Source organism: Maniola hyperantus, chromosome 4, assembly GCF_902806685.2.
Source record: "Maniola hyperantus chromosome 4, iAphHyp1.2, whole genome shotgun sequence".
In the NCBI taxonomy this organism is placed as follows: Eukaryota; Metazoa; Arthropoda; class Insecta; order Lepidoptera; family Nymphalidae; genus Maniola; species Maniola hyperantus.
This window is the reverse complement of record NC_048539.1, coordinates 8,615,184-8,642,444: the sequence shown is the minus strand read 5'-3', so window position 1 is coordinate 8,642,444 and position 27,261 is coordinate 8,615,184. Positions and strand designations below refer to the sequence as shown.

The window sequence follows — 27,261 nt, the reverse complement described above, 5'->3', positions numbered from 1 at the left end:
TGTTAATACTACGGAATCCTCGGTGCGCGATTCTGATTTGCACTTGGCCAGTTTTTTATAACTTACTAGCTGATCCCCGCGGCTTCGCCCGCGTGCATTTAGGGTTTTATAAATCCCGTGGAAACTTTTGATTTTCCAGGACAGAAAGCAAAAGATAAATATTTTTTTTAGGATAGCTCCACTACATGTAAAGTGGGGATTTTTTTTTCGTCTACCCGTCTAGATCCGTTTGTAAAATATGCTGTTTTACAGTGCTAATTTTTATTAGAGTCAAGTGTCGTCGTCGTCCCCCCTTTATCAGCCAAATGGTAGTAGGTATATAGGAACGTGAAAAAATTCACAGCAGTAGTATATATAATCAATTTTAAAGGAAAACTATCATGGCTAAGCAGGGTTCACAGGTTAAGGAGTTATATCAGTTTTTCGAGGTTAATTATTGTACCTACGTAGACATCATGAATTGCATATTAATGTATAATATTATAGTTTTATTGTAACTATTGTATTTGAGATCGATCGTAATCCTATTCGTTTCGTTTAGTTTAGATTGATTTATTGTTATACTAGCTGACCCAGCAAACTTTTGACTACGGACCCCTACACTGCTTGTGGCCCGCCACGCACTTGGCCGGTTTTTCATTTGAGTCGTTCGAAACGAGCGACTCAGAACCTGTCAACGTGAAAATTATTATTATAATGCCTAATACATATTAGGTAAGTACAAAAATGCTAAACTGTAGATCATAATAATACATAGAGTGCTATAGCATACATAGGTTATACTAGCTGATGCCCGCGACTTCGTCTGCGTGGATTTACGTTTTTCAAAACCCCGCGGGAACTCTTTGATTTTCCGGGATAAAAAGTAGCCTATGTGTTAATCCAGGGTATAATCTATCATCATTTCAAATTTCAGCCAAATCCGTTCAGTAGTTTTTGCGTGAAGGAGTAACAAACATACACACACACACACATACAAACTTTCGCCTTTATAATATTAGTCGGGATGTACTTACATATTTACTTAGATATATAGGTACTATGAGAAACATGACACAAAGGCCTAGAATCTGTGCGAATGGGAAGTGCTAATCAAGGCGACGAGCGACTCGTTAACATGCATTAAGTATACATTCTCGTACTTGTCAGAGCTTAGTCACACTGCACGTAAAATTGACTTATACGTGTTACAACCAATTACTAAATAAATACCGACTCGTACTGCGGGATATCTTACATCTTAATTGAATTTGGCCACGCTCTGTCGTATTTTATGTTTACGAAAAATCTGAAATCTCAATGGAATATTCCTCTAGCTAGATGTTATTACACCTTCCTAAATTTAGACAACTAAATGGTTTTGTTACTAATAGCTTCAGAGCAGTGTGCCAGTGTAACACAAATATAACATTCGGCTCTATCGTATTTTATGTTTACGAAAAATCTCAAATCTCAATGGAATATTCCCTATCTCTAACTAGGTGTTATTACACCTTCCTAAATTTAGACAACTAAATTATTTTTTTACTAACAGCTTCAGAGCAGTGTAACACAAATATTACATTCGGCTCTATCGTATTTTATGTTTACTAAAAATCTCAAATCTCAATGGAATATTCCCTATCTCTAGCTAGGTGTTATTACACCTTCCTGAATTGCTATTCTATTTCTAACTAACTTCAGAGCAGTGTAACACAAATATTACACTGCTCTGAAGTTGGGAACAAAATCATTTAGTCGTTTAAATTTACGAAGGTGTGATAGCCCCTTTACCGTGAAAGCAAATTCGGTCGTTTAACTCTACGCAACGAAGCAACGGATTGACGTAATTTTATGTATGGTTAACTTCCTGGAGAATGACATAGACTACTTTTTATCTTGGAAAAACAAATAGTTCATGTGGGATAGCATGCCATCTTTCACGCCCGTGCTAGTTCCCTTCAATCACGCAGCAACAGATCAACGAATTCACCTGGTTTGTCGTATGGAATGTGAATAGCGTTAGGGACCTGGAGAGAGATATTTTAGTTTACTTCTTATCCCGGAAAATAAAGATTTCTCACGGGATATTCATAAACCTAAATGCATGCGAACGGATTCGTATAATTTATATTTACATAAATAGATATTTTCTACATTCCCACTTTCCACTCTAAACCGAACAGCCATTTGATTCATTAGCTTCATATAATACCTTTCCATATTCCTTGGTCCAACAGCTCAGATAGCTTGACCTTCGTCTAAGGAGTTTTTGCCTGTATACCCTACCAAAGAAACATCTACGGATTCACTGTTTATCATCATCAATCGATAGACGTCCACGGCTGGAGATAGGTCTCTTATAGTGACTTCCATAATATGCTACGGTCTTGCGCCGGCTGAATCCAGCGACTGCCTACAACTCGTCTAATGTCGTCCGTCCACCTAGTCCTAGTGGTAGGCTCTTCCAACGCTGCACCTTCTAGTGCGAGGTCGACATTCCAGCACCTTGGGCCCCCTAACGTCTATCGGTTTTCCGAACTAAGTAACCTGCCCATTGCCTCTTCAGCAACTCGTTGAACTATTTCGGTTACGCTAGTTCTTTTATTGTAAGGTCTCCTAGTACTTACTTACTGTTTATTTAACTTTCCATAATTATGTTGGTAATTTGGTAAGCAATGTCTTGTGTGTTTGATTCATTAAAGAACGTCTACTTACTACCAATTTGACTGTATGAAATATTCGTCGAGGAGTTGATTGCGGATGTTAGAATTAGTTGCGCCAATGAACTACATTTGTCATTTGACACATTAAAGACACAACAAAGAGTCGTTCAGTTCCAATGAATGTTCCAGGCTCGAGAATGTTCTGTTCAACAAGGGCCGCGGATGCAGTAATGTCTAGAGTTCAAAGTGGTAGTAGGTACAGTCTACATGTTATGCGGCTCTACTTCCATTTGAACTTAATGGGCGTTTGTGCACTCATCCGTTAAATCACGGATACCGTCAAAATATGAATCTATTAAGTACGTAGTAGGTATTTGTATGAAGGCCACTTCGAAATATCACGGAAGCGAACTGAATACGGATGAGTGCAAAAATACCCAATCGGTTATTATCTACTAGGTACTTATTATTATTTCCTAGGCTAGATTTAGGAAGGATTTTAGGAAGGATCTAGGAACCTTATTAATTCATTATTTACTATCCCAAAGAAAACTCCTGCTATTATGTGATTAATTGCTTTTCTTTTTTTACCAAATAAAAAGCAAATGAGCTGACCATCAGTTGATGGTGTATAGCGGCCACAGTAGCGACCTTCACTTCAAACAAGTCCATCCACCACATTTTTGTTTATGCAGTAAAGCTGAAATTATGGACTGATTTTACCAGCTTAGTAGCTCCCGGCTATAGTACGCGATATATCGAGATGGCAATCGGGGAGGGAACGCAGCACAGCCCCCGCACTAACCCGGTGCAGGCGAGCGCGGGTGACAGACGTGCGGATGTGCGGGGCGTCCCCCTCATATGCCGATTGCTATCTCAACCTGTCGCGTACAGTGGGTACATTATCGTTGTTAACAACTTTATGCTATTCTATTTGACCCACGCAAGCTCCGCGTGGGGCCTTTAGTCCTTTTCCATAGACAAAATTAAAAAAATAAAAATAAAAATAGCTTTATTTTCCTTTCATATTTACATTTGATAGGTAAATATTGTTCTAAAACATTTAAAAACCTAACTTTTATCTTATTTTACTCAAAATTAATAATTTATATCTAAAAAAAAAATTAGGGTATTAGAAAGGACCGCTTTTAGCGGTGAAAGCCTCCTCCAACCTTTTTACGTTTTGGAGGGTTGTGGTCTACTGCCCCCGTGGTGACCAGCCAAATTGGGGAGGTTGATTTGTGTTATGTTTTGTCCTTTTTAATTTGGTAGAGTCTATGTTTGAGGTGTGGCGCTCGCATGAGTGAATTTCATTGATTGCTATCACATTGCTATTCTTCAATGCCACTGTTTGAGGTGATCGGGCGCGACTGGGGAGTGTCACCCTTTCGTTGTACAAAGGAAACTATGGAGCTCTGGCCACCCCGGGTTATTTTATTCTTTTTAGCTATCTGGTGCTTTACTGTTGATCTGGTGTTCAATGATGAGTCCATTGCTGATTGAGGCGGTGTGCTTTCTAGCTCTCGTTTTTTTGAGTTTTGGTTTTGGTTTTGTGAGGTGTCGCTTGTAGAGTTCTCACCTTGGTTGGTAGACTTACTCTCTTTTATTACTATCTTATCATTTTTTAGGTATGCTAACTTTCCCTCGCTCCTTTCCTTTTGTAGTATTTCTTGTAGTGACTTCCTAACTTCCAGCACATGGGGAGGAAAATCCTCTTTTACTTATATTTTAGTTTTTCCGAGCTTGTTTTTATTTCTAAGTATAGGTAATTTTTTCCCGTACGTAGTGAGCGTAATACTTATAGGTACTTCACTTAGTCTCCCCATTCTTCTTACTATTTCTAGTTCACTGTTTGTACATGTAACTCCCATAGTGCTTATGGTAATTAGAACTTTTTCTTCCAAGCTTCCGTATGACTTTTCCCCCTCTTCTATCCCGAAAAATATTAAATTTCTTGCTCTTATATGTTTTTCAATTAACGAGATCCTCTTTTCTTGGTTTTCATTAGTGTGGTTAATTTTGTCTATTTCATTTTGGATGTAGGTAAATTTTTGGTCGATATTTACATAGACAAAATTATTAATTTCTCTCATTTATTTATTTTTCTCATTTTATCATATTTTTAAAAAAACAACAAACAATAAAATAACAAACAATAAAATAACAGAAGCAACAAAAAAAATTAAAGTAAAGTAACAGAAAATCAAATAACAGGAACAACAAAAAATTAAATAAAATAAAATAAACAACAGATTTATATTCTGTAACAGAAACAACAAACGATAGAATAACAGAAACAAAAGAAATTAAAATAACAAGAACAACAAAAATTAAAGTAACTGGAACAACAAAAAAAAAACAATAATTAAAAATATGATAAAATGGATTTATCATATTATTAATTATTATTATTTTAGGTACATTACATACAAACCGTCCTCTTGATTTTATTTGAACTTAACTTCAGTAGACTCTATATGAAATAGATGATGCCCGCGACTTCATCTACGTTTATTTAGATTTTTCAAGGAATTCAGTGGAAACTCTTTAATTTTCCGGGACAAAAAGTAACCTATGAGATTTACACTCCCGGATACCTAATCAAAATGTTCCCACGGAATTAGAAAATATATATTAATCCACGCCGACGGATGAAGTCGCGGGCATCATCTAGTCAGTAATATAGTTAGTTATTCAGCGCCTTGATTTACAAAGTTAAATATGCTGTGATGCCCGTTATCACGGGGAGGGTTATGCCTCCTTATTCACCTAAACTAAGCTAGCGTTTAATTAACATGCACGACACACGTGAATTAAATCCGCACGTTTGTCTTATAATATGCATTACGCGTTACATGTAAATTAGTTTGTAGCGTCAATCTTGAGCTTTGGAAACTTTCTTACGATATTATAACTTTCGCTTAGTGATAAGATCTATATACCTATAGATCTATATATAGATAGAAGATATTTATACATATATGTATTATTATTTGGTATACTTATCTTGAATATTTTTTCTTTTCTCTATCTCTTATTTCAATAGTAGGCGCAGGTATACATACATATAAAGCAAAGTCGCAATCCGCGTGCATTCTGCAATTGGCCAAAAGAGGAAACCGTCAGTAGTGGACCAGTGAAGGGTTGAGATGATGAGTCCGCGTTTGTCTAAGGCTGAGATCTATAGAGCGCACTTTGACTTTGTTTAGACTTAAGATTGAGTTAAAACGAGACAGATTATCTGAAAGATATACCTAGCTATATCTCGTTTTAACTCTGCCTTAAGTCTAAGCAAAGTCAGAGTGCGCTCTAAAGATTTCACCCTAAGTATTAGCTAATATCTTCTTCAATGCAGTTCTCACTATTATTTAGATTCTAAATTTTAGAACATAAAGTACATGAAATGAATACATACCTACCTACTCATATTAGATGTTACGAATATTTCTATGTACTTATACATTTACATTTCATCTTTGGAGATACCTACCTAACAATATTTTTGAATCGGATTATGAAAACATACGACTTCAATGTTTTCACTGTATAGTGTGTTATGTTTTTGTATATTTGAAAAGTATACTATTTACTAAACTGTACAACAGCTGTGCTAGAGATTTACGACCGAAATTACCTTATAAATCAATCTACCTGTGATCTGTCGATATCTAAGTTACTCAGCAATGTTGTTATTTTAGTCTAAAATAGAGCAAATATTTTTTTAAATAAGTAATTTATCGACAGATTACATATCTATTATAGATAATCAATTATTTATTGGAAATATTTTATAGTACGACTTGTTTTTCAATGCTCGTTGTGACTGCCCGTAAATTGAGTTACACGAGACCTATAGAACTCAAAAATATATGTAATTTATGAGTGTAATTCTGTGGGGGTTCTGTGACAAATAAAATAAATAAATAAAATACACGCTATTTAAAATAGGTTGTACATCAGTTTTCAGGTCACAGTGTATTTATTATTATACCTAATGGTGTGCAATAGCTAGGTGATTTACACATAAATTAATTCCATGAATGACAATGAACGATGATCACGATAAATTGAAATTGAAAATTATTAATATTAATAAAGAAAATGTATTAAGAATCAACGTAAACTCAACAAGAACATGATCAAAAATTGATTTAATAAAGTTTGCTTAATTATAATAATAAATTACCTGATAAAGGATTAAGACAAGAAAAAAAATGCAATGTGATAGCATAAAATATAGGCTATTTAGTTACCTACTGAAATAAGCAGGTGTGACAGACGGATGGATGAAAGGATAATATAGTGGTTACATTACACAAAAATATTAAATTGTGGTCATATTAATTAATTAGTATTTTCAATTTTCGAAGTAAGATAACATGTCAAATGGGGTATCATATAAAAGGTCTTGACCTGTACATTCTAAAACAGATTTTTATTTATTTTTATGCATTATAGGTAGTTTTTGAATTATTGTGCAAAATGTCGAAAAAATACGACTGTAGTATGGATCCCTCGTTGCGCGAGCCTGACTCGCACTTGACCGGTGTTTTTACCATTTAGTGCGGTAAAACCTTAAAATACCCGTTCAGCGTTTGAGCTTCGTCGTGCCTTTTATTTCCTTCACGCAGATTCACAGAAATTCGTTTGCTTTGATAGTTGGTACTGGTACTTACTTGGATTGGAACTGACGCAATTATGTATATCAATAAATCTACCTATACTAAGAACACTATACAGAAGCTTGATAATTTATTTGCTAGGAAGAGCAGTGGTTTTACATTTCCAATGTTAATATTATCTCTTTTGCATAAATTTTAATAAAAAACCTTTTCTACGTCATAGTTATATTTGGTTATATTTTTATATCTTCGTCGTAGCTTTATAACAACCTTGTTTTGTACAAACAAGTTTCTCTATCAGTTTCATCACTTCTTCTTTCTTCATGGCAAACTATTACAAATTGCAGGACGGCTTCGACTGTCTGTCTGTCTGTACCTCCATCCGCCCGTCATCAAATCAAATCCGAAAACCGTGAATCTGTGGTTTACGTGTACATTTGAAAACAGATTTTTTTTTATCATCAACATATTAAGGAATGTTTAACAAGTCCAATTTAGACAGCAAAAAAACCACGAAGGTTTATATTATATAAAGTGTGTCATTCCGTCTACTTTTCAATACATAATAATAGTGCTTCTATAAACAATTTACATTGTTTATAGAAGCAATGTTTACATTATGCAATTAATAGTTTTTGATTTCTCGTGCAAAATGTCGAAAAAATACGACTGTAGTAAGTACGAAACCCACGGTACCCGAGTCCAACTCGCACTTGGCCGGTTTTTTCACGCAACTGCAAACTGTGGAACCAATTTCCTTCGGCAGTGTGCCTATAGATTTGGACATGGGATTATTCAAGGGGCAGATCAACAAATTGTAGAAAAGCCGGCATACCATCACTGCAAACCATTGACGGTTCCTCTGGCGCGGCAAATGTTTATGGTCGGCGGTAATCGCTTAACCTCAGAAATGACCCAACTGCTCGTTTGGTAGCTTTATGAAAAATTATGATTTTTTTTTGTTATTTCTCATGTAATGACTGTAGGATGCATATATCAAATCTTTGAAAAGAGCAACCGCCGAGTTTCTTTCTGGTTCTTCTCGGTAGGAAAGGCATTCCGAACCAGTGGTAGATGCATCCGACTATTCGAAAGTACCTACTTGTAAAAATTTATTCGAATAAAAAAAAAATTCATTTTTATTTCATTTTATTTTATAATGTAGGATGTACAATGTACTTGCATATAGGATGATTATGAATTTTGAAATTTAAATTTTGTCAAGCCCAATATTTGGGAAAGATTAAAAACCTACCTGGATCCTAACATAAAAGTATCCCAATATTCCTTATACATACCCCCGGTTCTTGATTAGAAAAGTGGCATGTAGATCCAAGTGCATTACGAAAGAAAGTTAAAGATTTTATTGAGATGTCTAATAAAGGCCACGCAAAGTAATAACACTGCAACGATAAAAACATAATCAATAATACTCGTAATTGGATAGATTGTGTAAAGATTCGTGTCTGAATAAAACAGGGACAAGGCAAAGAAACAAATGCTACTACCGCCATAACTCTATCGAGTATACATAGCGCAGCGTCGTCGCATTGTTTGAGAAACGCAATGGTCTTAGAAACGTCTTCATTTTGAGATTTTATTTTTCATACACCTAATACACTAAGTATGCGAAAATGTGTTTGTTTGTTGGTTTGTCCTTCAATCACACCCCAAAGGAGCAACGGATCCACTTGATTTTTTGCATGAGAGTGACATAAGCTACTTTTTAACCCGGAAAATCGAAGAGTTCTCACGGGAATTTAAAAACCTACATCCACGCAGACGAATTCGTGGGCATCATCTATTATAATTATATTTGATATAGAGATAGTCTCGATAATTACAATTACTTAATGGAAAAAGGAACCACCTAATTACCTTGTTATTCGGCATCAGTAATTTGTTATTTGATAGAAGAATACAAGGCATAGTTTAACTTAACAACTACTGGATAGCGTTTATTAGTGAGGGGACATTATATAGGTATATATAATATATTCAATACATACACTGATACTAATACCGGTTATCACTTCGGTAGGTACATACCTATAACCTAGCTATTATATCTATAAACCTGTTAACTGATGCGCTTTCACTCATGCTTTATTTATATTTTACAAATTATATTGACCTCAGCTTTTTCTACATTGAACTGTTTATAAGTTACTTGGTAATATCCGCGACTTCATCCGTGTGGATCCAGTTTTGTAAAAATCCCGTAGGAACTGTTTAATTTTCCGAGACCAAAATGAGTCTATCTCCTTACCCGGTATTTAAACTCTAGGTATACCAAATGTCGTCTAAATCGGTTAAACGGATGGGCTGTGAAAAGCTAGCAGTTAGACAGACAGACAAAATTTTGCATTTATAGTCTATAGTCTATTAGATGTATATATCTAAAGTAAAAGCTGACTGACTGACTGACTGATTTATCAACGCACAGCTCAAACTACTGGACGGATCTGGCTGAAATTTGGCATGCAGATAGCTATTGTGACTGCTAAGAAAGGATTTTTGAAAATTCAATCTCTACTGCTCTAAAGGGATAAAACGGGAGTTTGAAATTTGTGTATCTACGCGGATGAAGTCACGCGCATAAGCTAATATTAAAATAATATGGACAGGATTAGTATGGATATTGTACGTGATATACCTATCTGATAATTTTCTATGACAAACTCGTATACTATTATAGAGAGTTGTCTTATGCTATCCTATCAACATTATAGTTACCTAAGTAAGATAATAATCATTGAAGTGATCAATAATATTTATAAGAAGCTTTGTTAAACAAAAACAAAATCCCTTGTCGATTAATATATATAAAAATGGCAAAATTATTCAAATGAACATTTCTGCTTTGAGTAGAATCACCAATATATCACATGACGTGCTAGAAAAGAATCCCAAATTGCAAATTTATTCAAACAAGAAGAGATACAGTTCGGCGTCTAAAACCATCATTAGTAAATATTTAATCAGAACGATATCAGAAATTATACTTAGTTACCAACGCGACGTGGATGGAAGGAAACGTTTAGGTAAGCCGTAAGCTGGAAACTATCAAATTAGATATTAGGCATCAGGAACAACGAAGAAAACTTGTCACTGGAAAATAGAACAGCTTTTCTCGTGCGCCTTATAAAATAATTAAGGTATAGGTATCTAAAAAATTAGTTGCAAATTCCATACACACATTCCATAAAAGAACATTTAGTGTAAACACTATACAAGGTAGGATATGGATACCCAGTTTGGATGTAGCTACTTGGTCTGGATCAGTATAGACCGTAGTAGGGAGACCGATTTTAGTTATTTGTATTTGTATCGTTAAAAAAATCATTTATAGCGTAGTCACAATTTTCTAATACGTAAAAAGTTATTCTAAAATTTTGTAGAATTCGAAAATTTTTAGGCTCCCAACTGCCGTTCGTCAAGGCATTCAAAATCGCAGATTTCTACGTCTGATACCTATATTTGGTGCGGACAACACATATTTTGCTCTTCTATACGTATCCCTTTCGTACCCTATGTATGTCTTGATATTTTCCGTGCTTGATATACGGTATAATTGTTGTTGGAACTTGTTCGAAGATTTATAACTTAGTACCATCAACGCGTACAAATAGCTGGCGTGCAAATCGCATTGCAATGCATGTTGGACATTAGCTCGTCGACAGTAAAATATACCTAAAGCAGAGACTGGCAGTCATTGGCTTAGTATATTAGCCTTGTATAAACAGTTGTTCAAGCCAAGCCAGCACTGGCGAAAATAGAGTGCCCGTCTATTTTTCGAGCCAGTAGGACTGACGCCAGCGCTCTGGCTTCCTAGTTCCTATAAACCATATACTTTACGGATGTTAGATGTTGTTTACGTAAGTGCTGGAACCTGCTTAGGTACATGTTGAAGATATAGTAGAGAGGTGCGTCTACACTCTATTAGTAAAAGCGTGGGAGTTGTGAGGAAAAATGGCATAAAGTAATAATTAAAAATAACAATAATCTACGTTTACAGAGAATTTAACGTCCACGTTACCTAAGTGGGTAGTTACCTACCTAAATAGAGAAATCAAACTTGTAATTATTGTACGTGACGGTTGTAATTTTTCTTCCTTATGAATTTATCCTCAATTTTCTAAATTATTACAGCTCGTCAATTTAATCCTTTAAGCCTTATCTTAATTATCTTTAATATCTTATCCAGGAAATAAAGATTTGACCCCTATCAAATAATGAAGAAATATGAAATACCTACTACTTGGTTTATTTAACACCACAAATACAATTGAAAGGCTAGGTTAAGGAAATGTTTAAAAAATAACTTAGTTATATTATGTCTTATGAACGACTGTTTCAAGGAATATTAATTATTTATTCAATAAGGTACCTATTCAATTCATGTTAATTGAATGATTGAATTAATTACGAAGTTCTGTTGTTTTATCTATTTATACTTACTATAAATAGATACTATATATACTTTACCTATCTGGCCCATAACACTTCCTATAAAAAGATCTCTAGTTTACATGAAAAATCAGACATGATACTACGTCTATAATGTATAGTCCGCGACAGCTTGAGATGACAATCGAGGTGTGAGGCTGGCGGCGCCGGCGGGCGAGTGTGCGGGGCGTCGCGTTCTCTCTCCCATTGCCATTTCAACTTTAGTTTAGTATAATGTAGTAAGTACTATATAACAACAGAAGATATTATCCCCCGCGCTAACCCGGTGCGGGATAGCGCGGGTAACGTGCGGGTGCGTGCGGGTGCGGGGCGTGTCCCGCCTCATACGCCGATTGCCATCCCGACCAGTCGCGTACTATATTTGGCCATACTCAGTGAACTTAGCAAGCAAGCTTCTAGAAATTTCAACGGGCTCTTGGGTCAATAAGAATTTATTCAATGCAATACATAGGTATATCACTGTATCATAAAGAATTAATTTAAGATGCAATCCGCCAACTGGTTTCTACTTACTTCCATAGCATTTTATGCAAAATAATGTAACTTGATTCCAAGAATCAGTAAATTGATAAATATTATATTTTATGTAGGTACATAAAACAGACAGTAAAAAAATGTTGTAGCTAAGAATCAATAAATAATTATCCATTACTAGATGATGCCCGCGACTTCGTCCGCGTGGATTTAGGTTTTTAAAAATCACGTGGGAACTCTTTAATTTTCCGGGGTAAAAAGTAGCCTAAGTCCTTCCCCGGGATCCAAGCTATCTCTGTACCTAATTTTGTCAAAATTGGTTGAACGGATGAGCCGTGAAAGCCGTGAGCTAGCAGACAGATAGACAGACAGACAGACACACTTTCGCATTTATAATATTAGTATGGATATGGATATATTAGTATGGATTAGTGTCATTGGCTAGCTAAGTTGTTGCCTCTGGGGCTCCTTATCGCTCATCTCCGCTATGGAAAGTCAGTCTAGCACCCCAAAAACTTATACTATTAATAAATAATATGTAGATAAGTAGGCCGTTTCTGGGTTAGGTAGGAGGTACTATATGCACATGAAGACTTGTACCTACATTATAATATCCGCGCCATTACTTACCTACTCGTAACCCAGGTGGGTCAGATACATGAGCGGGCTACCTAGCTTCACCGTAAATTGTACACAAGGCACAACCGGTGCTCAGCAAGCGTATCCATACACAATGTCATCCATGCAATTATAATATGAATTCACCTTCCAATAGAACCTCTTCAGCCTTGGCTTTCCCAGGGACTTATAAATTTATCAAGATGTACTAAAGTATCATTAATGTACTTTATAATCATTACATACTAGTTGCATGGCTCATAGGCATACTTATCTACTTACCATACCTAATACACATAAGTCGTGATAGCTTAGTGGTTAAGACGTCCGCCTCCTATTCAGGAGGTCAGAGGTTCGATTCCGGGCACCCACCTCTAACTTTTTGGAAAATATATCACTTGCTTTAACGGTGAAGGAAACTATCATAATCTCCTCAAATTAGGTATGTGAGGTCTACCAATCCGTATTTGGCCAGCGCGTGGCGGAAAGTAGTTTTTGATTTATCGTGCAAAATGTCGATAAAATACGGTTGTACTACGGAACTCTCAGTGCGCGAGTCTGATTCGCACTTGGCCGGCTTTTATTATATTATATATCTTTATTGACATAATTTGTTTACAGGAAGTGGTTGGAGGAAATAGCTTTAGCAAACAAGCAGGGCCGTAAACCATCGCTACTCCGCGCTATGACTAAAACGTTCTGGCTGAGCTATGCACCTTCCGGCATCATATTCCTCATACAAGCCCTCATCCTCAAGTGAGTCAGTGAATTAATTATTTGCGATACTTCTATTACATTTTGAAAACAACAATTAACCTCGTGTGTGATCCTGTTATGCCACCTTAGAAAAACTGATCCTGCTCCTCCAAAACATTTTATCCTGTTCTAACGCATATATTATTTACCTATTAGTTCCAAACACACCTAGTTTCTCCTGTACGGGAGCGGTGTGCAGGCTCGACCGTACCAAAGGGGAGATCTCCCACCGAGCGGTTGGTTGTGCTCGGTAGCGCCAACTGGGCCGACGGTTGTATCTTGAAACTTCTATATATAGTCCAGATTGCAGAACACTCTGTTAGTGCGAGTACTGTCGGCGGTACATTTGTTCGGGACTATGTCATCGATTGAACAGCGCCATCTAGGTTCTATTGTGGCAACCGCCACATCACTCTCCTCCGAGATGAACGCGTAGTGTGAAGCAGTGAAGAGAGGTGGCGTTGTAGCGTGAAGGCGTGTGAAGGAAGGGCAATGGCTGCTAACCATCCAGAGAAGCGGTAGACCAGGACGCTTGTAGCTGGTGATGGAGTGCAGGGCCATTGTGCCCCGAAGCTGTGGCTACATCCGTCTTACAGGCCTCGATGTGATTGCTGTTGCTGTAGACTTGGAGTTGGAGGAGACGTCGGGCTTGCGGTGTGTGATCCAAAGGTGTTGCGATGTATGCGATCACCCTTGATCACGTATGCGCCAGTGCGGAGTGCGGCGGTGTGCGGTTTATCTTCGATGACGTCGGCTGTTGTAGTGTGCGACCATTCTTGATTTCGTCGGTTGTTGAGGTGTGCGACCATTCTTGATCACGTCGGGGTCATCAATGTACGGGAGCGGTGTGCAGGCTCGACCGTACCAAAGGGGAGATCTCCCACCGAGCGGTTGGTTGTGCTCGGTAGCGCCAGCTGGGCCGACGGTTGTATCTTGAAACTTCTATATATAGTCCAGATTGCAGAACACTCTGTTAGTGCGAGTACTGTCGGCGGTACATTTGTTCGGGACTATGTCATCGATTGAACAGCGCCATCTAGGTTCTATTGTGGCAACCGCCACACTCCTTTCACCAAAGGCTGGCTGATGGAGATTGCTCTGAGCAATAGGGCTGCCTTTGCATACAATTACTGTTTATTGTTTTTAGTTCCTTTGTTTTTGTCTTGTTTATTTCATGTTTTGTTTGCAATAAAGTTTTGTATCTATCTATCTATTTATCTATTAGATCAGTACCCTTATTATATATGCGAAAGTGTGTTTGTCCTTCAATCACGTCGCAACGGTGCAACGGATTGGCGTGATTTTTTGCATGGGTTTAGATAAAGTCCTGGAGAGTGACAAAGGCTACTTTTTATCTCGGAAAATCAAAGAATTCCCACGGGGTTTTTATAAACCCTAATTCCACGCGGACAAAGTCGCGGGCATCAGCTAGTATTATATAATATTTCAGACGTACAGTTATTATTTCTAGTAATACTAATTATTTCTAGTAGCCACAGTTCAATAAAGAATTTAAAATGATATTTTCAGACCGTTCCAGCCTGTGGCGTTGAGTATACTACTATCGTATTGGGAGCCAGGTTCCAGCATGACGTATGAGCAGGCGGTGTATTGCGCCGCTACCGTGATCCTGATGTCTTTGCTAATAGCATTCCTCAACCATCATGGGACTTATTCCACTCAGCAGTTTGGCATGAAAGTCCGTATTGCAGCGTGTTCACTTATCTACAGAAAGGTTAATATATTTTTTTTAGAATTAAACTACCATGGTCAGAATACACATAATCATAATAAAATCTTCCTATAGTAAGTAGGTCCTTACGTAATATAAAACTACTTGCGATTTTTTACATCTTTATTGCCTGTTATCTCCCAAAACCACCATGATCCAAACTTCATAGTCGCTGATTGTTCCTCCCTGTGTTTGGGACAATACACAGATAAACTTTCAGCTTTTATAAAATAACGAAGGTCTGGCACGCGCTGGCTCTCTCTATTAGTATTTATTCATTTGTTTCGTGACAAAACATATAATACGTAGTTTGATACATATACAAATAAATAAAATTAAAATGCCTCTGTGAATTACGAAATATGTCTCATATAGTCTAAATCTGGCTATTTACATGTTTAAATTAAACCCAAACATACAATTTAAAATTTGTGTGCCTGTTTGTCAATCTATATGTCCGAGCTAATCTTCGTTACAGTTAAACCGATTTTAATGGGGTTTTAAAAGCAGAAGACAAAGAGATATTCCAATTTCCGCTGCTGAATAAAAATAGGTAGGTATAGGTAGTTACACATTAAAAACAACTGACGAAATAAAAATACATAGGTAGGTACACATTACCAACTGCACTCAGAATTATAAAGACGTAATTTACCGAGATAAATAAATTTTATTGTAATGCTGTTTGAAGGCCAGAATGAATAAGTACAATTAAACGTTATAAATATTAGTAGAGATATGCATTATACATAGCTATTCTACAGCCCTCTTCAAAATTGTGTTTTTTTATTTTAGGTAATGCGGATGAGCTCTGGTGCCCTTGCTCAAACAACTGCCGGTCAAGTAGTCAATCTCCTATCCAATGATGTGAATCGGTTCGACTACGCGTTTATCTTCACGCACTTCATCTGGCTGCTGCCTCTACAAGTTGTGATTGTCTGCTACCTCATCTACATCAGAATTGGTTATGCTGCCATCATTGGAGTCATTGGCATTGTTTTGCAAACTATTCCTGTTCAATGTAAGTTAAATTTCTCAACCTTTTATTAATTCAGCAATCAACAGATTGAAATTTTTGCAGTGTTGTTGTTGTAACACACGAAAAAAATAAAAAAATCTGTCTAGCTTTTTTTATTATTTACTCCTCGCGATGGCCGTGAATTCGTACAAGTGGATTTAGGTTTTTATTAAAATCCAGTGGGAACTCTTTATTTTTGCGGGATGAAAAGTTGCCTATATCAATTTCCGGGATGTAAACTAACTCTGTTCAAATTTTCATCAAAATCGGTTAAACTATTGGGCCGTGAAAGGCTAGCAGACAGACAGACACACTTTCGCATTTATAATATTAGTATGGATTATCGGCAAACGCTTGACCACAATCTTACCTGATGGAAAGTGATGATTTGGCCTAAGATAGGATGCGTTTACCTAGAAGATGCCTGCCTATTCACTCATGTTTTAAAGGTACCCGGATTATAATTGGTAGGAAACACAGATCGTGGAAGAGTATTCCAAACCTCAGCCATGCATATGAGTTACGTGAAGAAACTGACCTGAGTGTTACTTTTCAAGGTAATCTTAACTGGAAGTAAATCTCCTAAAATGTATAAATATTATGTCAAATCACGTTTTCCGACCCTTTCCCATCCACACTAAATGACGGATTTAAAGCTGCACATATTAAGCCAATGAATCCTAAAATCAAGCTATACTTACTGTGTGTGACTGTCACGTGATTTGCCACTCGCCAGAGCACAAGCTTATATGCCAAAATTAAAAAAAAATTATATGCCAAGATTAAATTTTCACTTTTTGTGTTATATATTTACAGCTTACATGAGCAAACTTTCTGCAAGGTTGCGCATGAAAACGGCCTGTAAAACGGACGAGCGTGTTCGCATAATGGACGAAATCATTACTGGAATGCAGGTATTATATCAAATTATATAAATAATAAAGTATGTACATAATTACATATTATAATATTTGATTGAACCGGTAATTTTACCGGACCTTTAGACACAATTTTAAAACAAATTAAGGCCGTTTTGCTTGAAAATTAGTTCAAGTCTGTATTCAGCGATCGAAATCTTTTATTTTTTAAAGAATATTAGCCATGCTTCAGGACTAATATTTCCCTTTCCCTTCCAACTAAGGTGGGGTTTGAACAGTGGCGTGCAGATCATAGAGGCATAAAAGCACTGCTTACCCTAGTTGAAAAGGCTTAGTGCTCATTTTTCATGATGACCTGTCATTAAATATGTATGTTAGCTACCTAATGCTTACCCTAGGTTCAAACCCTGTGCACGCCACTGGGTTTGAACCTCCAACCTTCCGGAATTCAGTCCGCTCCTCAACCGTTGACCTTGACCAACCTTATTTCTTAATATTACTAATTACTATACCTATTTGATTCATCAACACATATTATTATGCTTCTGATATTTTTTTATTACTGACAAAAAATAGGAAAGTAAAAACACTCATTATGAATTAAAAGTTAATTGATATGTTTGCGTCATAGCAGATAAAAAGATAATTTTAAATTATCAGTCCCGCAAATTGCTACTGCGCTGGAACCATGTCTCATTAACATCGAAATGGCGCCATTTTGACGTCAGCCGAAATAAAAATATACCATCAGCTGCTAGTGCTGACGTCATTAAAATGGCGGCCACCCGCATTAGCAATTTGCGGGACTTATAGCATTGAACCATACACTGTCATCAATCTAAACTAATCTATATATAAAAAGAAAAAGGTGACTGACTGCCTGACTGTCAACGCACAGCTCAAACTACTGGACTGATCGGGCTGAAGGTTGGCATGCTGATAGCTATTATGACATCGGTCCTGCGTCGAATGTCTCTTCGGTCGTGTCCGACTTCCGTCCCATCATGCTATGAGAGTGAGGGAATATAGAGTGCCCCTGAGTTTGCGCGTGTGCACTATAATATCTCCCGAGCAGTTAGTTGGCTAGCATCCATGGAGATTCGGCCGAAATTCGGTCAGGAGGAAATTATTATTATCTTAAAAACCCACAATCAAAAAGTTTACAAAAATACTTAGGTATATGTATATTTCTAAAAAAATATTTTGATAATTTTTATTTTTTTATTTTTAACTATAATCATATCATATTACTCACGTATACTATGATCTTTTTTACAGGTTATAAAAATGTACGCATGGGAAAAGCCATTTGAAAAAGTGGTTGCTATGGCTCGCAAGAACGAAATTGACTGCATCACATCTGCTTCCTACCTCAGAGGAGTCTACCTAAGCTTCATGGTTTTCACGGAAAGATTATCTCTTTACATCACTCTTTTATCCTACTCGTTATTTGGATACCAAGTTACTGCTGATATTGTAAGTACTGATCTATTATTTAACTAATTATTTACATAAACCTGTCTATATACCTGTAATTTTCATTAAAAACCCAGGATAACAAATTCACTAACTTATTATCGAGTTTCAATTACATACCTAAGTAATAATATTTATTTTATGTTGTCATTTCGATACGCACAATATTCAACGGGTGACCTACTTATAATCTGTCTATGTATATTATGGAATCCGAGTGATCAGACAAATATACATTTATTTATTTAATTTATTGACCAAAGATTCATTAGACAAAGGCTATTATTTATTTAATCACTAGCTGATGCCCACGACGTCGTCCGCGTGGATTTAGGTTCCTAAAAATACCGTGGAAGCTCCCATGGTCCCCTTCATAGTTATTGGTAGGATTTCGCATTTATAATATTAGTATGATTTGCAGTTTTCTATGATTAAGGTCACTCAGTATATCTGAGGATTGTCTAGGCCAGCGGTGGTCTCTAAACAACGGCCCGCGGACCAAAACTAATGTAGGGGAATAAAATTTAACATTTTTAGATACATCTTGGCACTACATCTTTGGACTAGTGGAATAATTAGGAATTAGTGTGGCCCTTAGGCTAAAAACTTTAGAGAACTTTGTCTAGACAACCGTACGTTTGACGGTGTATCTGCTTTTGACTATGAAATACCTATTTTAATACGTAGATATAGGTACTGGGTATTTTCAAAACATAGGTAAACAATTGCCAGGGGATGAACACTCGTGCGCGTCAATACACACTAGGTAATTGTCTAAGGAATCAAATAAACTTGTGTAGATTCCGTAAAAGCTAAAGCTAATTAATTCCAGGTGTTTCCCTTGGCGCAATTCTTCAACACACTCCAAGGAACACTATCTATAATAATGTCACATGCTGTATCGTTTTTGGCAGAGGCACTGATATCTGTCCAAAGACTCGAAGCGTTCATGCTAATGGGTATGTGAGACCTTTGGTCTCAACGCATGCCTCACTTACTGTGTATGCATGATACGTTCAAACGTTATACCTATATCTACATGTTTGCCAACGACTTCTTGTTAATTGCATCAAATGTAGTCTGTCTATACAGACGCACTGCATTTATTAGACTGCAAACTAACTGTAAAATTGCAGTTGGGATGTAGTTCTATTGCAGTTTACACAACTGCCGACCGACTGCGAAGTCCACGTGCAGTTTACACTGAATCCCCGTACTATAGGACTGCACGCCGAGTGCACGCGGAAGGCACAGTCTGTTGGCAATTGCGATGCAGTTGTGTAAACTACAATAAAACTGCATCCCAACTGCAATTTTACAGTTGGTTTACAGTCTAAATGCAGACCCTTATGTGTTAACAAAAGTATAAACTAGTTATTGACTAACTAAAGCATGGCCCGTTATATTGCAATGTTAACCATATTTATAAACTTGTTAGGTGTGTTGGGATGAATATTTGTCATACAGTTCAGTAATGAATAAGTAGGTAACGTCAATTTTCGCAGGCATTCCCGTTGGCACAAATGTTCAATATTCTTCAGAGTTCAGTAGCTATCCTAGTGCCATCCGCTCTATCAATGATGATGGAGTCTTATACTACTGTGCTACGGTTACAAGATTTTCTTATCATGGGTACGATTTTAAATATTTCAGTGTGTGAGTGGCTCTTGTGAAACGTCAGAAGTGTGAAAAATGCATCTTATTGTGCAATGTGAAAAACGCAGCTGCACATATTATTATTTTCACGATATTCGTTAACAAATTCTAAGTTTCTGTACGAAGTGCTTATGCTTATACTAACAAATAGTTTTATTGGTATGGGAAAAATGCTCTAGCTAACAATAGTTAGAAGGCAAGAAACGCTTAGGTATTTGGTAATTATTTCTATCGATTTGTAGGTTAACGCTACAGGATATCCGGGTAGCATTTAAAATGAAGTGGTGATAGCCTAGTGGTTAAGACGTCGGTCTTCTTTGTGGGAGACGGGTTCGATCCTTGACACGCACCTGTAACTTTTCGGAGTTATGTGCGTTTTAAGCAATCAAATATCACTTGCTTTACCGGTGAAGGAAAACATCGTTAGGAGACCTGCATGCCTGAGAGTTCTCCATAATGTTCTCAAAGGTGTATGAAGTCTGCCAAGGTCTCAGTAGTGAGCTCAGTAGTAAGGCAGCGATGGGTTGGTCATGATGTTAATGATGAATTAAAATTATTGAATAAATGGAGGGAGGGCTACCGGAGGGCTGGCAGTTACCTCGGCCAGCATATTAGTCTGGCCATTCAACGAGGTAACGCAGCCAGCATTCTGGGCATCCTGCGGTGCTTTAGATGATATTTTTGATTTGTAATTTTAATATTTGATTGTTATAGGCTTGTATTCAACTAATAAATAATAAATAATTAAAAATTAATAAATGTAAAATTTTACTTTTAAATCCATCCAAAAAGGCAGTCTTTTGCACTAGTAGATAACCTGGTTTTTCACTAAATGTTTTTTGGCCTAATTACTAAAACTAACTATATTTTGTCTGAATGCAATTAATTTATATCTACTATGATATATTGATAGATGAAAGAGAAGACCTACGTGGGGTAGCAGACGTTGATCTCGCTAAATTGATACAGAGTGTTAAAAACAAAAAAGTTAAGAACCTTGGTGAACAAGACATTTGCCCTAATACTTTCAAGAAGATACAAGAAGAAGAAGGAATTTGTAACCCAGGTAATCTTTAGAAAATTCTAATAATAATATAGGTATCTTAACAGCGGTTATGCACTCATCATCCGTCCGTGTCCGTGAGTCCGTGAAAATACGAATATAAAAACTCGGACCGAACTCGAATATTGCTTACGAACTAATCCAAATCCCTCTCTGATCCAAATCTAAGCTAATCAGTGGACATCTTTGACATTGTCCGATTTGAATCCGAGGCACATCCTAGATAAACGGAGAAAACTCGGATGACGGAAGTACTGCACTTCCGAAAAGAAAAACGGAACCCTTATAGGATCACTTTGTTGTCTGTCTGTCGGTCTGTCAAGAAACCTACAGGGTACTTCCCGTTGACCTAGAATCATGAAATTTGGCAGGTAGGTAGGTCTTATAGCACACATAAGGGGAAAAATCTGAAAACTGTGAATTTGTGGTTACATCACGCAAAAAAAAAATTGTGGTCATGAACTAACAATTAGTATTTTCAATTATCAAAGTAAGATAACTATATCAAGTACGGTATCATATGAAAGGGCTTCACATGTGAATATTAAAACAGATTTTTATTTATTTTTATGAATCATAGTTTTTGATTTATCGTGCAAAATGTCGAAAAAATACGACTGTACTACGGAATCCTCGGTGTGCCATGTGTGCGAGCCTGACTCACACTTGGCCGGTTTTTTTTTGTTTAAGTAACGTGATGTCATCCGCCGAGTTTCTTGCTGGTTCTTCTCGGTAGGAACGGCATTCCGAACCAGTGGTAAATTAAAACTACCGGACTATTTATAAGCACTTGTAAAAAGTTTACATGAATAAAAAAACATTCTATTCTATTCTATTCTATTCATCTTATTTTCAGGATTCGATTGCAATGAAAAGGGGTTAATGACACCAATCCAACACGTTGCTATAAGCTCCGATGTCGGTATACTAATACAAAACGTTTGGGCCAACTGGACAGGGGATGGGCCAGTTACATTACGTAATATTAACTTGAGTGTTCCTAAAGGAAAGTTATGTGCTATCATTGGCTCAGTCGGTTCTGGAAAGGTATGCTTACTCGAAGTTAAAAATCACAATCCTGAACTAAATTGTGGTGCTCCTTTTATTATAATAAAATGTTTTATTTTTTCAGAGTTCAATATTACAACTATTATTAAACGAGTTACGCGCGATAAGTGGAAAAATCCAGCTGTCGGGACCACTGTCTTACGCTTGTCAGGAGCCGTGGCTATTTGTCGCTTCAGTTCGACAAAACATTCTCTTTGGATTACCATATAATCCAAAGAAATATAAAGAGGTGCTGAGATTTTCCAAAGCATTTAACATTTGTTTTAATATCTTCAAGACAAGAAAATAAATTTTTAAGTTTTTGTAGGTGGTCAGAGTATGTGCGCTGCAGAAGGATTTCCAACAGCTCCCTCATGGTGATCAAACGCTTGTTGGAGAAAGAGGTGCTTCGCTATCCGGTGGTCAAAGAGCGCGCATAAATCTTGCCAGAGCAGTTTACAGACAAGTTAGTAGTAGACCAATATAAATGTAATGTGTACTCCTCTTTCCTCTATCTCAGTATTTTAAATGGCTTTTTCTGGATTACAGGCAGATATTTACCTACTAGATGATCCTCTCTCAGCGGTGGACGCCCATGTGGGTCGACAACTCTTCGACGAGTGCATCACTGGATACCTTCGACACACCACACGCATCTTAGTTACTCACCAACTCCATTATCTTAAAGCAGCTGATTATATTGTAATAATGAGCAATGTAAGATATGTCAAAATTGTATCCTGTCGCTTAAATCGATGTATACGAGTATGTCTATTAAGTCAGGGCATTTTTATAACCTAGATGATAACGTCCGAGCGGATTAAGGTTTTTAAAAACCCTTGGGCGCTATCAGTTTTTCCGGTACAAAAGCAAGCCTATGTCCGTATCCAAATGCAAGGTTTCTCTGTACAAAATTAATGATGCCCGCCACTTTGTCAAGGTGGATTTAGGTTTCTTAAAAATCCCGTGTGAGCTTTTTGACTATCCGGAACAAAAAGTAGCCTATGTACTACGTTCTTGTAATGCAAGCTTAGATCTCTGTACAACTTTCGCCAAAATTGTTTAAACGGATAGGCCGTAGCAGATAGACAGACACACTTTCGCATTTGTGATATAAGTAAGGATATTAAGCTTATCTAGGTTGTCTCCCAAAAAAAATACTGTAATAAGTATGAATAAATACAACATAAATTACAGGGTGCTATAGAAGCAAAGGGGTCATATGAAGAACTGTCAACTTCAGGCAAAGACTTCGCCAAGTTATTGTGTTCAGTCCAAGAGAATAATGAACCACATTCAGAAACTGTGAAAGCTCTAGCCCGGCGAACGTCATCTAGAGTAAGAATTACCTAAATAAATTTTAAAATAAATTTTGTTACTTATTTGCATTTTACTCACGGAACTCATTTAAACTTCTTACAGCTCTCGACAACAAGGCGTCCATCTATCGCAGAATCTATGACAGGCTGTGAAATTCCTGCTCAAGAGATGGAAGAAGAAGCCAGAGAGTCAGGCTCAATGGGATGGCGTGTATACGGAGCATATTTGCGAGCTGGTGGAAGACCAGCCAGATTGCTTTTTATGATCCTTTTACTTGTTATTGGTCAATTATCGGCCACTCTATGCGACTATTGGGTTACTTTTTGGTGAGTTTTCATTCAAATCTTGTAATCAGCTATTTATGTGAATCGTTACATAATATAATTCTATAATGTTAATTATAAATTATCTCTGAAATTATAGGACAAATGAAGTCACACGTATGAAGGAAAGAGAAGCTAATCATACGGTTAAAGTATACGAAAGAGTAGGACCACCAGTGAACACAACATTTTCTTTATCCAGCTACTTCTCTGGAATGGAATTGCAATCAGGTATGAAATTCACAATATTATACACCTAACAAATTAAACTACCACACGATTTATATAAAATCGGCTTAGTTTGTAATCACACGTTGCTAATTTTAACACTAACAAAGTTATTATTTCCAATAGGTAGTCACATTTTCTAAAATTAATTTTAAGTGGTTTGATAAATGTAGAAAATACTTGTATATGTTGTGGAAAAGAATTAGATTTTTTTATTAATATAGTTTGTGTACTAGTGTACTAATTTAAATCGACTTTCTACATATTATTATATGACCTACAGAATACAGATTATAGAGGTAATTTATTACAGAGACTAGTTATAGGTAAATAATTTATTTATGTTTATGAGGCTAACATCTACAGGCCTATCTCAAACGATTCTACTTAATTCGAATATTTTTCAGATTTAGACATCCAAGCCTTTATAGGACCTCTCAACACATCTCAATATCTATATGGATATACAGCGTTGATTGTCTGCTGTATCTTATTTATTACGGCTCGTGCAATAATGTATTTCAAAGTCTGTATGACTGCCTCAAGGAATCTCCACAATGACATGTTTCACTCTATGCTTCAGGGTGTTATGCGTTTCTTCGATACCAATTCTTCAGGTACCTACAAATTACAAATGCCGTTTTATGTAAATTTAAAGAATTTCATATTTTATTGCAATTTTATACGATTTCAGGTCGCATTTTGAATCGTTTCTCAAAAGATATTGGTGCCCTGGACGAGTTGTTACCACGGTTTCTTCTCGAATGTATCCAAATTTACCTCGTGATGTTCAGTATATTAGCGCTGAATGCTGCTGCGTTAGTTTGGACCTTGTTACCGACAACCATAATCCTACTTTTGTTCTACGTCATCCTACAAATCTATTTGAAATCTGCACAGTCGATTAAACGTTTGGAAGGGACCAGTAAGTAATTTTTTATTAAGCTATTTAAAATAGTTATAGGTGTAGAGCTTGACTGAGACGGTTGTTGAGGCAAGGTGCGGGTTGTGAATTATTATTTTTGGTGATTTGCAGCAATGTTGTTTCCTTCTTAATTGCAGCAAGAAGTCCTGTATTTTCTCACATGTCAGCAACATTGAATGGTATTAGCACCATTCGATCGTCTGGAGCGCAGCAACGACTAATTAAAGAATTCGATCGATTTCAGGTACTCATTTACTTCCATTCCCTTATTTAAAATACTCTGTTATTCGATATTTTGAGGCTTGCTTTTTATTTAATGAATGAACAGGTAGCTTCACTTTCATATACTTATAACTTAAAGTTATCTTGAAACGGATATTTCAATTATTTCCACTAAATAGATTCTTATGGATTTTCTTTTCCAATGATAAGATAAACATTAGTGATCACCACGGGCTCCAAATCATTTCCGATAAGTACAGGGGTACTGCCCAAAGTTTAGGTATAAATATTTACGTTTATGTTAAGTTATTGACTTGTTCTTAAGAAAATAATAACTTTTTAGGACATCCACACTTCAACCTGGAGCAGCTACTTGGCTAGCGGTGTGACGCTTGGTTTCTGGCTTGACTTCATCTGCGTGTTGTACTTGACGATTGTTATCGTTGCTTTCCTCGTGATTGATAGTAGTAAGTACATCTTATTTAAGAGATTTTTAGAATCCTTACCAGTACCTACTTCATCATCATCATCATCATCATGATCAACCCATCGCCAACTCACTATTGAGCATGGGTCTCCTCTCAGAATGAGAAGGGTTTAGGTCACAAATTGCCACGCAGGCCCAGTGCGGATGGGCAGACTTCACACACTATTTGAGAACTCTCAGGCACACAGGTTTCCTCATGATGTGATATTTAATTGCTTCAATGTTCAAACCTACCTTTAGCTTTACCTTACCTACCAATAGTCTCTACGTATACTACTATTTTCCAGTGTCTGTAACTATATAAAGTTCTGTTAAAATTCAGCCGTTTCGTAGATGAGGCCGGACTAACAAACAGAAAATTTGAAAAATGGTTTTGGGATTTTTGCTACGAATAAAAGCTGGCAGCAATTTCGAAATGTTACACACCTATCTTCTTTTAATTTAGAAACAATATTCTCTGGAAACGTGGGGCTGGCGATATCCCAAACTCTCATCTTGACGGGCATGCTGCAGTTTGGCGTGCGACAGACTGCGGAAGTGATCTCGCAGATGACCAGCGTGGAGCGCATCCTGCAATACACACACATTGAGAGAGAACCTCAGTGGGACAAAGGAAGTAAGATATATCTAGTGTGAGATGGAATTATAAACATAGATGCTCTCGGGTGTACTCACGTGTTTAGTCGACGCATTACGACTAAACACGTGAGTACAGCTGCTGGGAGCATATTATCTATATAACTAGCGTCCCGCCCCGGCTTCGCATGGCTAAAAACATAAAAATGAAAAAATACCTACAATAGGCGACCTTAATATATGTACACATAATAAGTAGAACGAAATATGTAGGTACCTAACACGAAATAAAGTTTTTGTTACTTTCATGAATCTATATTTTCTATTTTAGGTAAGGAAACCCCTAAAGGTTGGCCTTGGTGCGGCCGCGTCGAGTTTCGCAATTGTTATATGAAGTACACTCTCGAAGATTTGCCTGTACTGAAGAATCTAAACTTGGTTATTGAAAGTGGGTGGAAGGTTAGTTCCTTGCGAAACATTAAAAATAATAATAAATTCACAAAAAATACAAGAGATCTGAAATTAAGCTTTTTGTAATGGAAGTAAATTCAGCTTTGAATTGTAGAGAAATTAGTGCTCTGAATTTTATGAACCTGAAACCCTTAAGGGTTTTTTTTTTTTTTTTTTTTTTAATACAATAAAACTTAAAGCTAGCCTTCTTAAGGGTTGGATTTTCAAAAATCCTTTCTTAGCGGATAGGTACAGCTGAAGGTCACGATTTAGCC

At 36.7% G+C, this 27,261-nt stretch overlaps 1 protein-coding gene across 3 annotated transcripts in view; it reads left to right on the top strand.

Annotated features, from left to right (window-relative positions):
• LOC117997045 (ATP-binding cassette sub-family C member 4-like) overlaps positions 1-27,261 on the top strand; it is a 56,665-nt gene that overhangs the window by 22,765 nt on the left and 6,639 nt on the right. For 2 of the 3 annotated variants that reach the window (XM_069498274.1, XM_069498272.1), the window contains exons 2-21: positions 13,451-13,585; positions 15,116-15,320; positions 16,113-16,338; positions 17,152-17,249; positions 18,492-18,689; positions 19,522-19,648; positions 21,259-21,411; positions 22,265-22,455; positions 22,541-22,705; positions 22,784-22,921; positions 23,005-23,172; positions 23,653-23,793; positions 23,878-24,101; positions 24,199-24,329; positions 24,734-24,943; positions 25,021-25,251; positions 25,389-25,495; positions 25,817-25,940; positions 26,406-26,576; positions 26,868-26,995. In XM_069498274.1, the coding sequence (XP_069354375.1) occupies positions 13,451-13,585; positions 15,116-15,320; positions 16,113-16,338; positions 17,152-17,249; positions 18,492-18,689; positions 19,522-19,648; positions 21,259-21,411; positions 22,265-22,455; positions 22,541-22,705; positions 22,784-22,921; positions 23,005-23,172; positions 23,653-23,793; positions 23,878-24,101; positions 24,199-24,329; positions 24,734-24,943; positions 25,021-25,251; positions 25,389-25,495; positions 25,817-25,940; positions 26,406-26,576; positions 26,868-26,995 (3,271 nt within the window). Of the gene's footprint in view, positions 1-13,450; positions 13,586-15,115; positions 15,321-16,112; positions 16,339-17,151; positions 17,250-18,491; positions 18,690-19,521; positions 19,649-20,194; positions 20,322-21,258; positions 21,412-22,264; positions 22,456-22,540; positions 22,706-22,783; positions 22,922-23,004; positions 23,173-23,652; positions 23,794-23,877; positions 24,102-24,198; positions 24,330-24,733; positions 24,944-25,020; positions 25,252-25,388; positions 25,496-25,816; positions 25,941-26,405; positions 26,577-26,867; positions 26,996-27,261 lie in introns of all 3 variants that reach the window. The other variant, XM_069498273.1, reaches the window with a different exon arrangement.